Source organism: Dermacentor albipictus, chromosome 7 (genome assembly GCF_038994185.2).
Source record: "Dermacentor albipictus isolate Rhodes 1998 colony chromosome 7, USDA_Dalb.pri_finalv2, whole genome shotgun sequence".
In the NCBI taxonomy this organism is placed as follows: Eukaryota; Metazoa; Arthropoda; class Arachnida; order Ixodida; family Ixodidae; genus Dermacentor; species Dermacentor albipictus.
Window position 1 is genome coordinate 130064943 of NC_091827.1, and position 17315 is coordinate 130082257.

Genomic DNA, 17315 nt, shown 5'->3' on the forward strand with positions numbered 1-17315 from the left:
GAAACTTTTACATGCAGGCGCGTCCTGCGCTGTTCGATAACATTTGTTGGTTGGAAGTGGTCGCCCGATAAAGATAAAGAAGTACACGTGTCAATACAAACTCTCTTTTTAACTACCGACCAATTTCTCTAACCATGCAGCGTACCCTGCAATATAATGGGGCACGTCACTTTCACTCAAATTATGCACTTTCTTGACACTCACAACTTTTTTCACCCATCTTAACATGGCTTGCGTAAGGGTCTGTCTTGTGAAACGTAACTTGCTACGTTCGTCCATGACTTACACATTAAGTTCAATGCTAAAGCAGTTGACAAGTTACCCCACCAACGCCTATTACTGAAGGTCTCTCAGCTGAACCTGCACCCCCACATCCTAAATTCGATTACTGAATTTCTCACTAACCGATCACAGCCAGGGCATGTCAATAATTACACTTCCGCGCCCCTCCCTGTAACATCTGGTGCCCCATAATATAGCGTTCTAGGCCCCCTACTATTTATAAATTATATTAACGACCTTCCTCTTCATGCATACTCTCAAATCCGTAGGTTTGCTGACGATTCTGTTATCTACCACACAATTACTAACAACTGTGACCACAGTATCTTGCAAGATGACCTTAACAAAGTGAAAGACGGGTTAATGACCCTTAACCCCAGTAAATGTAAAGCAATGTACTTGACTCGCCACCATCAGCCCTTATACTTACCGTATATTATTACTAATACTGCCTTAGAAGAAGTGAACACATTTAAATACCTCGGCGTCACCTTTTCATACGACTTAGACTGGTCTGCTCATGTAACGCGCATTACTGCCTCTGCTAATCAAACATTGGTATTCCCAAAACGCCATCTGCGTCATGAACCGCATCACATTAAACTACTAGCACTTAAGACGCTCGAACGCACGAAGCTTGAATACGCATCCCCGATCTGGTCGCTACATGAAAGTTACCTTATCAACGTACTCGAAAAAGTTCACATTCGGGCGGCAAGGTTCAATCATTCATTCATCATATTCTCATAACACCAACGTATTACAACTAAAAGCAGAGTCTACCCGCGTGGTTGCTCAGTGGCTATGGTGCTAGGCTGCTGAGCACAAGGTCGCGGGATCGAATCCCGGCCATGGCAGGCGCATTTCGATGGGGGCGAAATGTGAAAACACCCGTGTACCTAGATTTAGGTGCACGGTAAAGAACCCCAGGTGGTCGAAATTTCCGGAGCCCTCCACTACGGCGTGCCTCATAATCAGAAAGTGGTTTTGGCACGTAAAACCCCATAATTGAATTTTTTTAAAGCAGAGTCTGCCTTAAACACGCTATTATTCCGGCGTCGCATTGATTCATGATTTCTTTTTCCTAAATTCTCTCACAGCTTGCATGATCATGCACCATTTGTGTTGGCCCCTCCCACTCGTCATTCCTTGTACACAGGGCATTCCTTGCAAGTAACTCGTCCAGGCAGCCATAATACAACCATCTCTGTATCTTTCTTTTGGGGATCATCAACGACTGGAACAGCCTGCCCCGTCACATTGCCGAAATCACGTATTCATCGACGTTTGCTAATAAGCTTAATACTAATACTGTTCATTGAACTAAGATGGCCACTAATTAGAATAAGCAGCATTTGTAAACCTCAGGTCTTATGCTATACCCCGAGTGAGGTGTCTCTAAGGAACTAAAAGTGAAGTGAACCAAAGCGGTGCAATCACCGACCTGAAGTCGAAATCGATAACGCTGTCTGAAGATCAAGCGATACCGCCAGAGGGCTCTGGTCGTCACCACCCCTTGAGTGTGATAAAAAATCAATTGAGCATCCCACTTCACTCCAGCATTGTCATTAACGTCGGCACCGGAGCACCCGCAGACTTAGAAGGTGTCATCAAGGGCAATGAGCGTATACTGCTCGATCGTGAAATTTGCGTCGCAATAGTGATTACTCGATTGCGTGGAGGAAGAGTGAAAGTGGTGCTGATCAACTTCAGCCAAGAGTTCAAGCACGCCAACAAGGGCACGATGATCACATACCTTCAGGCCGACGACCACATTTCTCGAAACAGGCCTTGAAATAAGTCCCAGCCTCCTTAACAGTAAGCAGCAACAGTCGAAATCCTTCACCAATGATACAAAGACTGCTTTTCGACGTCATTGAAGAGTCAGCAAACACAAGTTGTAAAGCATCACATAGCAACCGAAAAATCCACTCGACCACTCCGTCAGAGCCCTTACCGAGTTTCAACGCGAGAACGAGAAGTTATAATGTGAAAAGTCGATGAAATGCTGCGCGATGACATCATCCAGCCATCGAAAAGCCTATGGGCGTCTTCTGTGGTCCTAGTGAAGAAGGATGAAACTCCGCCCTTCTGCGTCGATTATCACCGCTTGAACAAAATTACTAGGAAGAACGTGCACCCCCTCCCACAGATAGACAACACATTAGACCGGCTTTGCAATGCTAAGTACTCATCGTCGATGGATCTCAAAGTTGGTTATTGGCAAATTGAAGTTAACGAAAGGGGCCGAGAGAAGACCACGTTTAACACGGCAGACAGCCTGCTCATGTGTTCAATATGATATCATTCAGACATCACTCTGCGCCTGCTACGTTCCAGCGTGTGATGGACACGCTGGAACACGTGTGATGGTCAGTAACTGCTACATTTCTTACTGAAAAGACAGTATTTTGCACGTTGACGGACTTGATAGTATCCCTTTCGATGCGTGGTCGCACGCTGGTTGGAGGATCCAGTACCCGAGTGGCGGCTTAGATTCCTTCAGCAAAGCCAAGGTAGGTGAGATGTCATTCTGACTGGGGTATCGGCACAGTGACGGCGCGTGCTCCGTTGGTGCCGCGATGCAAGCCATCTAGAGTGGAGGCAGCAGCACGCGGCAAACAACGGCGGTGGTCATCTGCATGGTGAAAGCCAGCATGTTACGAGACAGCGTTGCGGCGCAGCCACCGAGCCCACAAGGCGGTCGCGATGGTTGCTGCTCCTTTATAGTCGACGGACTTGATAGTGTCCCTTTCGATGCGTGATCCCACGCTGGTTGGAGGATCCAATACCCGAGTGCCGGCTTAGATTCCTTCAGCAAAGCCAAGGTAGGTGAGATGTCATTCTGGTTGGGCTATAGGTATAGTGATGGCGCATGCTGTGGAGGCAGTGGAGGTAGCAGCACGGGGCAAACAACGGCGGTGATCATGTGCATGGTGAAATCCAGCATGTTAAGAGACAGCGTTGTGGCGCAGCACCGAGCCCACACGTGACTGATGAAGGGAATCTCGACGACGCCGCTTATCTCCAGCGCGCCGAAAAAGCCCGACAGCTCGCTCGCCTGCAGAACAAGAACCAGCGGGGAAACGACAACCGACACTACAACCTTCGCCGACGTTACGGCAAGTACCAGCCCGGCAACAATGTTTTGGTTTGGACTCCAATACGCTGACGAGGACTTAACGAAAATATTTTGCGATGCTATTACGGACCCCACAAGATCATACGACGTATTGCCGCACTGGACTAAGAGGTCGTGTCAGACAGCACTTCGCAATCATAGTGGAGCCGCTCACGGCCTGAAATTGTCCATGTTCTGCACCTTAGGACCTTTTACCAATGGTAATTTACTCTGGGACTTTCTTTCTTTGTTATTCCTCTTCATTGTGTGTGGTTTAGTTTGTTGCGCTCGCGTTTATAGCATGTGAACGATACTTTTTGAGAGGGAGGCATTGACACGTGTATTTATTTATCCTTTTCTTAGGCACTGCATTTTACGCACTACCAACTTAAAGTTATCGCTCAGTGCAACACATGTCTGCATGAGTGGAACTTGCTGGTATGTTATCGATGGTTCTATGCATTGTCTGTTGTCACCGAAGCTTGTGTAATCTGATTGTATGCACGACGCGAATTGTGTAGTACATTGTGGAACACAGGCGGGCACCAGCAATTACTTTGGAAACTTCATTCACTCATGTAAAAAGCTGACGCACTTGACCGACAGATCAAATTGTCGATGATCGCTGGCTGTGTTCGACGCCATCGTGCTTTGAGTGTAACTTGCTTTTGTGGGCACATGTTCACCCATCAGTAAAGCTATTGACAGTTTGCTGCTGTGCTTTTTCACTGCCACTACTACGTGACAATATATTATTAGACACTTACAGCTTTATTCTATGTGTATTAGGAAGTAAAGAAAGTCCACACTAACGAGCGGTGCTCGCGTCCCACAATGCATGGCAGCGCAGATGCTGTTGTATGCACGCGAGTTTGCGAGAAAGTGCCCAGAGTTGTGTGGTCTCCCTGTGAGATACGACATGCCATTGACTAGCTGTGCCATAAATGGGTGCCAGCATAGCCATATTAGCATGTGAGTGGCTACGGCAACACGCTGAACTGCATATCACCTGCAGAAGCGTAGTCTCGCTTTCGAGAACCTAACTTCGCTTGGCTGAAAAACACTTTTGACTAGTTAATAACCAAAACAGTTGGGCAGGAAACCATGAAATCACATAGCTATTACTGGAGAAATAATCTAGCACTTCATAAAACGTGAATCGCAGGATCATTGGCTTGATAACGAAAATAATACTTTCTTCCGCCTATGGCGGCACTTGTGGTCCGCGTCAAACTAATGCCGGCGTATAATCGCTATCGCGATCATCTATCACGTATCACTATTTTCGAGGTGCTTCTAGTGAAACACGCTTTAGTGAAACACATCCTCACTAGAAATCGAAAAGGTCTCGTAAAAATTGGTTCACAGCGTTTTCCCCATAACCACCACTTCATGATTAGACACTCTGACCGGTAAGCTAACCCTTGCACTTGTCATAAAAATTGATTGTCAGTACCTTTAATATTCATTTAGGGCCAAATGCATTCCGCTACGTTGTAGAGAGGCTTCAGAAACAACCGATCAAAGTTTTGTGGCAACGTACGCGCTGCGTGGTGATTGTCTTTGGCTTTTGAAGAAAGCGCGCGAAATATTGTTGCGTCAAATTCTTGCAGACGACCGCTCCACCTGGTGAGCCGTCCTGAAGGGTCTTTGAAATTGGCTAGCCAACAAAGGGCACGGTGGCCGGTAACCATTCTGAATGGACGACTGTATAAATATGGCTGGAACTTAGCTATCACCCTGAGGTCAAGCATTCCTTTTCAGTGGTAGAGTAGTTCGTTTCTTTGGATGTAATAGTACGGCTAGCATAAGCAACATCACTTTGACAGCCATCTTGCCACCGCATGAAGACTGCACCAAGGACAATGTAGCTGGCATCAGTGCGCAGTTGAGTTTCTGCATCTTTATCAAAGTTGTGGGGTCCGGAGGTCTCTCTTTCTCTGTCCTCTGGACTCTAAATAAACGGGATATCCTCCATTGGTAGATGAATCAGGGGTTCTCAGGAGTGAATCAGGGGCTCCATAAAGCATCTGTGGTATAGGCAGTGGCCCAAAAAGTGGCACATGTCATATTTGTTGGTTGGTGGTGAACATGCGGCTACAAGCACACTCTTTTTTGTATCTGGCGGAATACGATCCTGACCAGCAGCATGGCCGAAGAACTTCAGCTCTAGATAACCAAAATTACATTTTTCAGGTTTTTATGAAAGGCCTGCTGAGCGAATTGCAAGAAACACGGCCTGAAGTTGCTGGAAGCGTTGCTCAAATGTCTGAGAAGACGATGTCTAAATAGATTAGGCATGGGTCCCACTTAAGACTAGACGGCACCATCCATCATTACAATGAAAGGTTGCGGGAGCTGACCATAAACCGAAGGGCAGCACCTTAAGCTCGTACAGGCTGTATGTAACGAGTTACTAACGCAGTCTTTTTGCGATCACCTTCGTCAACTTCAATCTGTCATTATCTGCTCCCTAAATCCATTGAGGAGAAGTATCGGGCACACTGAAGGAAGTCAAAAGATCCATCCATGCAGGGAAGAGGGTAGACATCGTTTTACGTCTCCTTGTTCAGTTTGTGGTAATCCACACAAAACAGAAGAGTGCCATCCTTCCTTTTCACAAGTACGACAGGGGACACCCACACACTGATGAAGGGTTCAATTACGTTTTCGTCGAGCGTGTCCTTCCCTTGACAATAAATAGCCATTCGCTGCATTTGTGACACTCAGCATGGTGACGCACAGGCTGATAGGTGGGATCCAATATGCTTTTTTCTGCGATGTTGGTTTGTTTTACTTTTGATGTGGGTGCACAGCAGTCACTGAAGATGCATAAACTACTGCATACATGCTCTTTCTGTGTCGCTGAGAGCTCAGGATTTATACAGACTGGACTGACAACTGCGGTTTACCCTTGACAGCTGCAGAAGGCTCAGCAAAAGCAGAACGTATTGCACCCCCGATTACTTCAATATGAGCAATGGCCGTTGGCTTTACCTGGTGTTGATGTTTGCCGCTGATGTTCGTAACCAAAAGCTCAGTCATCCTGCAATTCCGTTGAATAATGCCGCAGGCAACACAGATTTGCTGCGCTAAGAGCACCGGCAGGTTTCCTTTAGCGCTGCCACTACTGTTATAGTCGCAATCGTTTTTAAAAGTTACGAACATGCAGGCTCGTGGCGGGAGTGTCAGTGTCATCAACATGCAGTGCTGTCTTGCGCCTGTTACTACTTTGCAGACCGGGGGCGTAGTTGTCAGGAAAAGTTATGATTCTCGTTCAAAAATCAATAACCGCTCCGTGCTCAGAAAAGAAATCCGTCCCAATGATGGTTTCCAAGGAGCACTCGCACAACACGATCAAAGAGGCAACGTACATTGACTGATGCATTTGGAGCCTGGTGGTGCATCTCCCAATCGGTATCGGGAGATGACCACCTGCTGTCCGGAGGCTTGGTCCGTGCCAAGGCGTTGTGACTTTTTTTCATTTCAGCACCTAGTTGGGTAATCATAACAAAATAATCGGCGCCAGTGTCCACGAAGGCAATGACTGGAGAGTTGTCGAAGTGAATGGGGATGTCAGTGGAAGCACTTTTGTCGTCGACGGCATGCGGCTGTGAAAGGGAATTGTCGGCGGTTGGCTGGCGTATCAGGAAGGAGGATATTTTATAGAACAGTTAACAGTAGCCCCACCCCCGGAGGCCGCTGCTCCTAGTTTCACGTGGGCTTTGGGACCTAGTTGATCTGCCCCCAACGCCATCAGCAAAAGCCGAGTGCTGGCCGGGTGACGTAGAGCGTCGACGATATGGAACGCGGGACTGATGCAGCTGAAGAGTCTGAGGCCGGTCGCTTGCCAAGTACTCGGCAATAGCTTGGGGTTGCTTACTATCACGGAGACGACATGCACCTGGGCGAAACTCAGGAAGGCACATCTGCTGGTGTGTGCACTCTCAGTGTAGGTGACCTGCTTCACCAGAATGGTAGCAGAGTGGCTAATTGTCGGGAGCATGCCAGACACTGGATTTCCATACGTTTCGAGTAGGAATCGCACAAGGCCTAGGGCTCGAGAAGTACTGCATCATCTGTCGCGTGGATGGATGATACGGATATTAGGCTGCCGACTTAGGAGCTCGTAAGGCTTCGGCATATGTTAGAAGGGCCTCAGCTTGCGGCACAATTAGCAGTTGTATTAGCTGCCCGACCTTTGCAGACCACGTAAGGAGACAGTGCGTGAACTGTTTGCACATCCTTACGTACATTACCATGGACGAGTTCCTCAAGGGTTGTCAAATCAGGCGCCACCATGGACGACAAGAGAGATGTTGAGTTGTTTCATCGTGGTTGATTCAGTTGGGAATTCGGTTATCGTACTAGGTGGGCTGCGCACAAAACCTGCGAACGACTGCTCTTTCACACCTGACATCAACAATGTGCATTCCTTTCATCTATCATTCCAGGATCACCTCGCCAGAATAGCCGCGACATGTCCCCAACAAACATGGCAACGCTCATTTGATATGTGATTCCTGGAATTGAGGGCACGTTCTGCGTGCTCATTCCAGTCCGAACTTCTGTAGGTATTCAGCGAAGCACTCAGCTATACCAAATGTTAAGCAAACTTGTGAAATCGGGCATGCGGTTCGTCGATTTATGGGCTGTATAATTTACATTGAGCATTCTCTCGCTAATTACTCTAACAAGCACGATGTCAAGGGCGCATAACTCAACAGAAAAATACCTCACTCGATAAACATGAACGCTCACTGTTACAGCACTGTAGTGTTCAGGAGCGCAGGCAAAAGGGAAGCATCGCTGCCTCTCGTTTCAACACGTTTTCAAAACTTTAGGTTGCGCGACTTCCAATTGTAAGGTAACGGGAAGACAAAAATGCTGGCTAAAAATATTGTGCTAGGTCGCCAAGCTAGCTTCAAGGTTATAGAACGAGGTGTGGGCGAAGTTGATGAAAGTGAGGTAGACATACAGGGGCTTCCGGTGGTCATCCCATTCGTTGGTGCTGGCAGCTGGTTATAGTAGTCAAGCCAGTCCTCAACCTCCTTGAAAGCGTCACCGTGAAACGACCTTGTGGTTCGCGACGAGTTGAAAATCCACCAGCAGGCGCAATGGTGCTCTCTCCAGTCTGGTTAGCCGTTGCATTGGTTGACATCTTTCATATGCGGACTGACCGAATATCCAATTCTACTGGTAGTGCTAGTTGTCGCCAGCCGTGCTGAAGGTCAGCGCCAAAAGTGTCACAATCGAAGTTGGCAGCTCCCTGTTGGTCACAGTGCATGGAACAGCTTACCCCGCAGCTCCACCAGTAACGTGTAGGAGTAGTCGAGTGCAATGTATAATATAGTCATGTTGTTGTATTCTACAATGCTCCCAAGTATACCAATAGTTTACCAGTAGGCCATTTAAAAACGTTCATAAGTTTTGTAACAATCATACATAAGCTGTAAAATGATACGTAAATTTTCCTCTTTAGCTGTTCGAACAGAGGTAGCTTACAGTCTGGAATATCTGATTTTGGTTCAAGGTTACGAATTTCTAAACCTTGTAGTTCTATTTTTAGGTTTATTTCATTTGATTTCAGTTTGATTGATTCCTGTAGAAAAAACACGAGGATGTTGGAATTAAACACAGAATGCCTGACAGAGGACCCAACACCTTTGCACAGTTGATACAGCACTCATATATGAACAAAACATATCAATCAATATAAAACGAAAAGAAAAACAGCCTTCAACGGCAACCCCTTCATCATACAAAAAACAAAATAAGTACAGTTGCAATATTACTTTAAAACAGGCAGTAACTTTGCAACAAAAACACGCATCTAAGACACTTAATTACCACACCTCAGGACAAGCAACTAGAGTAGAACAATCTGAATTAAGTGAATACAAGGCTTGTAATGGTTAATGTAGTACCTGTAGTAAAATTCGCCTTGGGTAACTACAATAATGTAAGATCCATTAACATTCAGAACAAGACAAAAAAGACGACAATTTAGATACAACATAAAAAAATGTTACAACCGTGTGCGGCTGTATCACACCCAAGACTTTGTGCAGGTGTATCGTTATGATGTTCTTTTGTGTGCTAATCATCAAGCCATATATTTTCTTGAATTATAGTTTTTTAACTTGTAGCTTGAAGGCTCTTTAGGAAAATTAAAATTGTGCTTTTGTTCTAATTTGTTACCGATTTACCTATTTTCAACATTTTTTGTAACGAATAATGCAGTCATAAATCTAAGTTCTGGTTTCAACAGTAGCTAGAGTTCAAGTTTCTCCTAATTGCAGCAGGCTTCACTGAAATTGATGCAGCAGCTGCGTCATAAGACTATATCTACATCTTACATGTGTTTGAATAGGTGGAATTGCTTGCAGAACAAGCTTAATTCAGAAAGATTACACAATTTCTTGCACCTATATCACTAACAGAATGGCTAGAGCCAAGTGCTGCACTCACCGATTCAGACCACCCACATCTTCAGTGAAATGGTGAGCACTGGTGCCTGCTTGCGGCGCTGCGAAGTTGAATAGACGAATATTACAAGAATGTGACTCTGTAACATCGTTTCTTTAGCAGCTCCTGCATGCACAGTCTAAGCAGTGTTGCAGGCACTGCAAACAACTGCTACAGCGAGAAGCCTAATGTCACTAACAGCGCAAAATAACAAAATATTCATGCTGGAGCAAGATAGCAAGGTGGGCGAATTGGTTAGCATTCATTGTATGTTTCGTAACAACGCAAAAGCAACATATACAAAACAAAAAAACACAACATCGCACTGATTCACAACTGATAACTTAATAAGGAGTTTGAGACACATATATAGGAACCGAAGTGCAAAAACTAGGACATACGAAAGACCAATGGTACGTTCCTATGATGTAATGAAAAAAAAGTAAGCTATCAGGACTGATATAAATCGGAAGATTATCTCTTGTGAAGAATGAACGATGGTTAACTCCTACATGTGCCTCCATGAATCTTTATGTTGTTTACTTCTGCAATTTCCCTGGCCATCTGGCTTGTGTGTTTGAAGAGAATAGACGTTTCAATAAAGATAGGAACACAGCCACATGATTTGCGATGGAGAGACAGATGTAGTGGCACAACCCTTTGCAGAGATGACGCACGCTCTCTAAGGCGAACATTAATACAGCGCTTCGTTTGTCTAGCATATTCACTGTCCAACAACAAAGGAATTACATACACAACTCCTTTTGCACATGCAATGTATTTGTTAACATGGTTCACTGTACATCTGCCCCTTGCCTGTTTATCTGTTATCATTTGAGCAGATGAATTTAGAATTTAGAGCAGATGTGTCCTACCTTATTTCTTGCAGAAAACAGTACATCTATGTCGTACCTAGAACCAACATTCTTTAAGTCATGTGCCATTCTGTGCATGTACAGAATCACCGCATGTCTTGTATTGCTTGGCTTAGTTTGATCACAAGTTTTTTATGGGTGCACTTAGTGCTGAAAACCATACCGTCACAAACAGAAGTAATGACAGTGCTCGGAAATCCAGCGTCCACTAAACTATTAATTTATGCATTAAAGGCAGGCTTTGACAGATGTGAAGAATAATTATTTAGTGATGCATTCAGAACAGTAGTTCCTATTGCCCTCTTCACAATCCTAGTGTGGCCAGAATTACAGTTCAGGATTAGTTTCAGATTTGTGAAATCAATGCTGAGCTGTAATTCTTGCCACTCTGAGATTGTGAAGAGGGCAATAGCAAGTACAATAGTGAATGCATCACTAAATAATTATTATTCACATCTGTCAAAGCCAGCCTTTTATGCATAGATTAATCGTTTAGTGGACGCTGGCTTTCCGAGCACTGTCATTACCTCTGTTTTGATTGTATGGTTTCTAGCACTAAGTGCGCCCATAACAAAACTTGTGCGATCAAACTAAGTGAAGCAAAACAAGACATGTGGGGATTCTGTAAATACTCTAAATTCACATAGCTTAAAGGACTTAGGTTTCCGGTATAGCATAGATGTACTACATTCTGCAAGAAATAAGGTTGGCCACATCTGCTCTAATGTTGACAAAACGCTAACAGATAAGCAGGCAAAGGGCGGACATAAAGAGAACAACGTTAACAAATATACCGCATGTGCAAAAGTAGTTGTGTATGTAATTTCTCTGTTGTGTGGTAATAAATATGTTAGACAAACGAATCGCTGCGTTTCTTAGAGAGCATGAGTCATCTCTGCAAATGGTTGTGCTGCTACACCTTCCTGTGCATTGTAAATCATGTGGCTGCGTTTCTATGTTTATTGAAATTTCGGTTATCTCCAAACACGCAAGCAAGATCGCAAGAAAAATGGCAGAACTATACAATAGAGATTAAGGGGGGCACATGTATAATTGAACCATCGTTCATTCTTCAAAAAAAAGAATTTCGCTATTTAAATCAATCCTAATAATGTACACTTTTTATTACATCATTGAAGCGTGGTGCTTGTCCTGCGCATGTTCTGGTTTTTGGAGTTCTGTTCCTATATATTTATTTATATATTTATTTATTTACCCTAAGGGCCTTTCGGCATTAGAGAGGGGAGTGGGTTATACAACAAATGAGGAGGAAATAAATCATGAGCTTACACACAATATTTGCTAATTACACAATGTTAGCTGCAAGTATGATAAATGAAGTAATAGAACATGACATATAAAAGTAGCATTAAACAAGAAAAAGGAAAACACCAGGAGCAGTTCGTACAAGTGTTTGCTATTGTACATTGTTAGCTAGTGCTTTTCGAAAATGATCATTGTTATTAATGGAAACAATGTCAGAAGGAAGTTCATTCCAATCTTTCGACGTACGTGGCGAAAATGAGTGTAAAAAGTGTGTCGTGTTTCATGTACCAATTCTAACTTTATGATGATGATCAGTACGGTGAGATAAGTAGTATGGTAGCGACATGAATTTTGGGTGAAGTGTAGGGTGGTGATACAGCTTATGAAAAAATGAAAGAGGGAAAATTTTTCGACGTGTTGCTAGCGGTTGAAGACCCAGATTCGATTTCATTGAAGAAACGCTCGCACCACGGTAGTAATTCCATAGAATAAAACGAGTGGCGTTGTTTTGGATGACTTCAAGGGAATGTATTAGGTTTTCGTGGTAAGGGTCCCATATAGCTCCAGCGTACTCTAATTTTGGCCGTAACAGGGTTTTATAAAGTAGTAATTTTAAAGGAGAGGGAGCATGAGAAAAGTTACGGCGTAAGTATCCCATCAAGCGGTTAGCTTGATTAATTATGTATTCGACGTGATGATTCCATGTTAATTTAGATGTTATATGTAGGCCTAAATACTTATATGAGTTAGTAGATTCTAAAGCAACGTTATTCAAGTAGTACACAGCAGATTATCGTTAGATCGGGATACTCTCAGAAATTTGCATTTGTTAATGTTGAGTTCCATTCGCCACAATCGGCACCATTTGCTGACGTTATTGAGATCGGCCTGAAGCAGGGAGATGTCGTGCTCGTTAGTTATTTCTCTGAGGATTCCACAGTCGTCTGCAAATAAATGTACGTCAGAGGTTATTGCTGAAGGTAAGTCATTAATGTAGATAAGGAATAATAGAGGTCCCAGGATGGAACCTTGGAGCACACCGGACTGAACGTCGCTATGAGGTGAGTCATGGCCATTAGCTGTTACGAGCTGAGAGCGGTTAGCGAGAAATTACTCAATCCATTTGAGAACGTTATGATCGAGGTTTAATTTGCTTAGTTTATAAAGTAAAAGTTTATGACACACTTTGTCAAAGGCTTTCCAAAAATCTAAAAAGATGCAATCGGTAAGAGAAGAACAGTCAAGTATTTGGTGTAGTTTGTGAGTAAATGTTAATAATTGTGATTCACATGATAATGATTTTCGAAAACCATGTTGTGATGACGAAAAAAATGAATTAGATTCAAGAAAATCCGCAGTTTTAGTAAAAATAATGTGTTCTAGCAGTTTGCAGCAGGTACTGGTTAATGATATCGGGCGATAATTTGTAGGTGATGTTTTGCTGCCAGATTTGTGCAAAGGAATTATTTTTCCTATTTTCCATTCTGATGGAACAGTAGGTGTGTCGAGTGATTGTTGAAATATTTTGGTTAGAATAATGGAACTATAAGTGCAGGTGTTTTTCAGAAATTTAGCACTGATGTTATCAAAGCCGGGTGACGAATCCATCTTCAATGAATCTATTAGTCGAATAACTCCGGGAACTTCAACAGTCACTGGAGGCATAGTTAAGAAGTTATAGTCATTCAAGATAGGTAGTTCAATATCAACTGTGCACGAGAAATTTTTAACAAAGTTATTATTCAGGAGAGTTGCGCATAGGTTTTTCGGAACAGGGTTACCAGAGCACGTGTTAAGAGTGATAGAATCATGGGAAGGTGGATGTATGACGCGCCAAAATTTTTTTACGTTAGTTATCAGCATAGATGATAATGTGGTTGATAAAAATTTTTCTTTAGCGCATTTGAGTGCGGCTACATAGGTGTTAGATGCTAATGTGTAGGCTTTCCAACGTGAGTCAGTGGGTGATTGCTTCGCGGAACGATACAGTCGTCTTTTTTTGTTGGATAGTCGTTTTAAATTATTATTGTACCAAGGCACGCGCGGGTTGCATGTTATAGTACGGGTTGGGATGTGTTTATTGATTAAGCGATTTACTTCTGCCGAAAACATGTTCCAGTTTGACTGCACACTACGATTCTCAAAATCACTCATGAATATGTTAAGAAATAGACTGAGTTCATTATTTATTGCTTCGAAGTTAGCTCTCTTATAGTCTCTCATTATTTGTTCAGTCTTCGGAAGTTTCACAAACGCAGTATTAAAGTGAATATTTAGCAATGAGTGGTCACTGATACCCGGTAAGTAATGGATGGTAGAGGCATAATCGGGACGATTGGTTAGGATCAAATCGAGAATGTTTGCGGAAGTGGATGTGAATCTCGTGGCTTGTGTGACTAATTGAGTTAATGAAAATGTAGTAGAAATACCCAAGAAATCTTTTGAATCAGAAGAAGATAATAAGTTAGGTATATCACTGTTACAAACTACATTAGGTGTTAACTTAATGAATAAAATATTAGTTGTGAGTTAGCACTGTGTGGTTGTATTTTTCTTTCTTTCGTCCATGTTCCCATTGAGCTGTGTGATGAAAAAATAGGTGCTTGGGAAATAGGAATTTGGAATACGAATTACATTGTCGTTGCCGTTTGTCTGATTTGTATTCGATTCGAGAATTCACTATTCAATATTGTAAAATATTCATTTTATTCAGGTATAAAAGATGACACTTTTGCAGCTGAAACTATCCCGAAAGGTTGTGCAGTATGAGAGCTGCAGTTCCTGCGCAGAGGCGCCGTTTCTTGAATAAACACATAGGGGCTGATCACTTCTGTTCAATGATTTGCAGACATTCATCAAGGAAGCCGTGCTTTTTGTACATACGTCCTCTTGGAATTTATTTCGCAGTCTTGTCATGCCTGCACACCTTTACGACACGGTGCGGTGCAGTAGTATCTTTCCTTCAGTGAACACAACATCTAATGAAGTGCTATTCCCTTGTTTTATTCCTGTCATCATCATGGAACACAAGATAACTGAAATAAGTTTCTCATTTGGAGGCTCTTCAGCTCACCAGTCCAATTGTTCCATAAGGCAAATACATACACTGTAAAGTATTGTAAACAAGCCTCATTTCTATTGAACAGGCTGAACAGCATATTTAGGTTCCCATTTGTTTAGGTCTTTCTTTACCAGGCCATAAGAATAAATCAAATTGATACAGAATATTTATGCACACTGTTAAAAACGTCTGCTTAATTCTTCTACTAGCAACACCATGCACCGTCTGAAATGACGGCTTGGCTTAAACTACTGGTCAAGTTTTCCCATTTTCGGCAGGTTGGGAATCCGGGAATATAATACTTCGATCAGAGGTATCGTCGAAACCAGCCTCCAGTGCGTCTAGCGTTTCCTCAATGCAACGACGCAAAGTTCTTGCTTTGGTCGACTCAGCAACGTAAATGACAGCCCCAGTGAAGACAGAAGCTTTTGTAGGGTTGCCTAATTTTCCGATTCGACGTGTAGGCTTTTTTAATGGTACCTCACACAACGTTAGATGCTCGTGAATGCGTTATCTTGTTCTTCACAACTGTGTTCAGCTAATGTCAAGCGCAACTTTATCTTTTCTGACCGTGAGTTGCTTTTAACCATCAGCGTTTTGGCAATGTATGTACAAATTATTACAAGCAATCCTTCCCGTCGTGTGGCGTTTTCTTTGATATAAGTGTGCGCAGTCAATTTAGGACCAACCTTTGACCAATGCTTCACTAGCAGTCTAATTTCTATCATTTCGAAAAAGAACATAGCGGGCAAAAACACGAGAGAGCGACTCGCTCACTGCGCTGACTTACAACAGTTTATTCACAAAGCAAAAGGCATATATAGGGTGCCACCATGCACAATATGTGAATGATTGGCAAAAAACCTGGAACATCATTTGCAATGCTGATAATGATAGCGACGTACCTACAGAGAACACGAAATTTTTGCCGTTTAAACCTTGTCAACACACGCCATTTCCCGAGAAGAAAGTGCAATCGAAGGAGAAATCACTTTTTTTGTGTGAATCACCAACAAGCCCAAGCTTTCACGCTAAGTTATATTTTGAATATTGCTTGTACAAGTGCCCTTATTTATTACTGTAAAATGTTGTGCAACTCTCCCCAAAGTACAGCACTATGTGAACTAAGCATGTGGAAGCTCCGGTGCCAGTTGGACGCACGCTAAGCCAGCTTGCTTGCACAGAAAAGTTGACTGCATGCAACAATAGAGTATGCCAAAACTTCCACGTGATCACTGGCCCGACAACAATTGCTTTGCGATCCTAAAGAATGCAGTAAAAATGAACCAGGTGCCTGCTGCAATGCGTAAAAGCCAATGCTTCCTGAACAATAGGAACTTACCCATCTTCACATTTGCGAAGCAACTGCTCTCCTGCGTAGTATAGACATCACTATGGCTAATATGAATGAATTAATAAATGAATGAATGAATATTTTCCAATGAACATAGAAGAGGGTGGAAGAAAAGAAGTAAAGAGACGGGTTGAAAAGCATTGACACCAACAAACCTGCATAATAACATTGTACATGGCCTCAGCTACAAAAGTTGGGAACTAGGAACCAGGCACATATTTTGTTTATTTGAGATATTTTCGTCTCGGTACTTAAATGAACAATAGCAAATTATTACTTTCATTATTGTTCCTTGAGGTGCTTCCTTGAAGTTTCACATAAATATTTTGGAAAACTGTTTGAGTAATTATTACTGTTTTACACCAGTGGCTCAAAACACCAGCGGTTCAAACTCCCCTTCCCCCAATGGGCTTCCTCGATTTTCCACTTCTGGCTACCCGCGGGCTGCCAGAGCCAGCCAGAGCGTCTTCGTTTTTCGCGGGTTGCTCCGCCCACCGCGCTACGCACTTCCGCCGGGCGTTCGTTTTGCTCGCGCTGGACGGTTCTGGCTACCCGCGGGCTGCCAGAACCTGCCAGGACGATTTTGGTCTGTCAAGTTCTCTGGCTAGCAGACGACTAAAAGAGGCCATGGGCGCTCGCCGCCATCTTTACGGGGACTTCACGGATTGCAACGCGGGCGCTTGAGGACTTAAATTTACCTCGCTCAGCCAACTGTCCACGGTCATCTTCGGATTTCCTTACTTCTAGCGTTATCTTTATAGGTGCTAACGGTCCGCTTCGCATCGCGAAGCGGTGTGATACGAGCCGTGGTGAACCGTTTGAAGCTTTTGTGTGTGTGTATATGTGTGTGTCCCCTGATTGCTTCTTCGCGGCGGTGAACAGCGCGCC

The 17315-nt window shown here is 43.5% G+C and overlaps 1 protein-coding gene across 3 annotated transcripts in view; it reads right to left on the bottom strand.

Annotated features, from left to right (window-relative positions):
- The window catches only part of LOC135895964 (tRNA:m(4)X modification enzyme TRM13 homolog), a 409379-nt gene that overhangs the window by 38430 nt on the left and 353634 nt on the right, over nucleotides 1-17315 (bottom strand). For 2 of the 3 annotated variants that reach the window (XM_065424239.1, XM_065424238.1), the window contains one exon: nucleotides 9875-9932. The exons of the other annotated variant lie outside the window; for it this stretch is intronic. In XM_065424239.1, the coding sequence (XP_065280311.1) occupies nucleotides 9875-9932 (58 nt within the window). The remainder of the gene's footprint in view (nucleotides 1-9874; nucleotides 9933-17315) is intronic. 3 annotated transcript variants of the gene reach the window in all.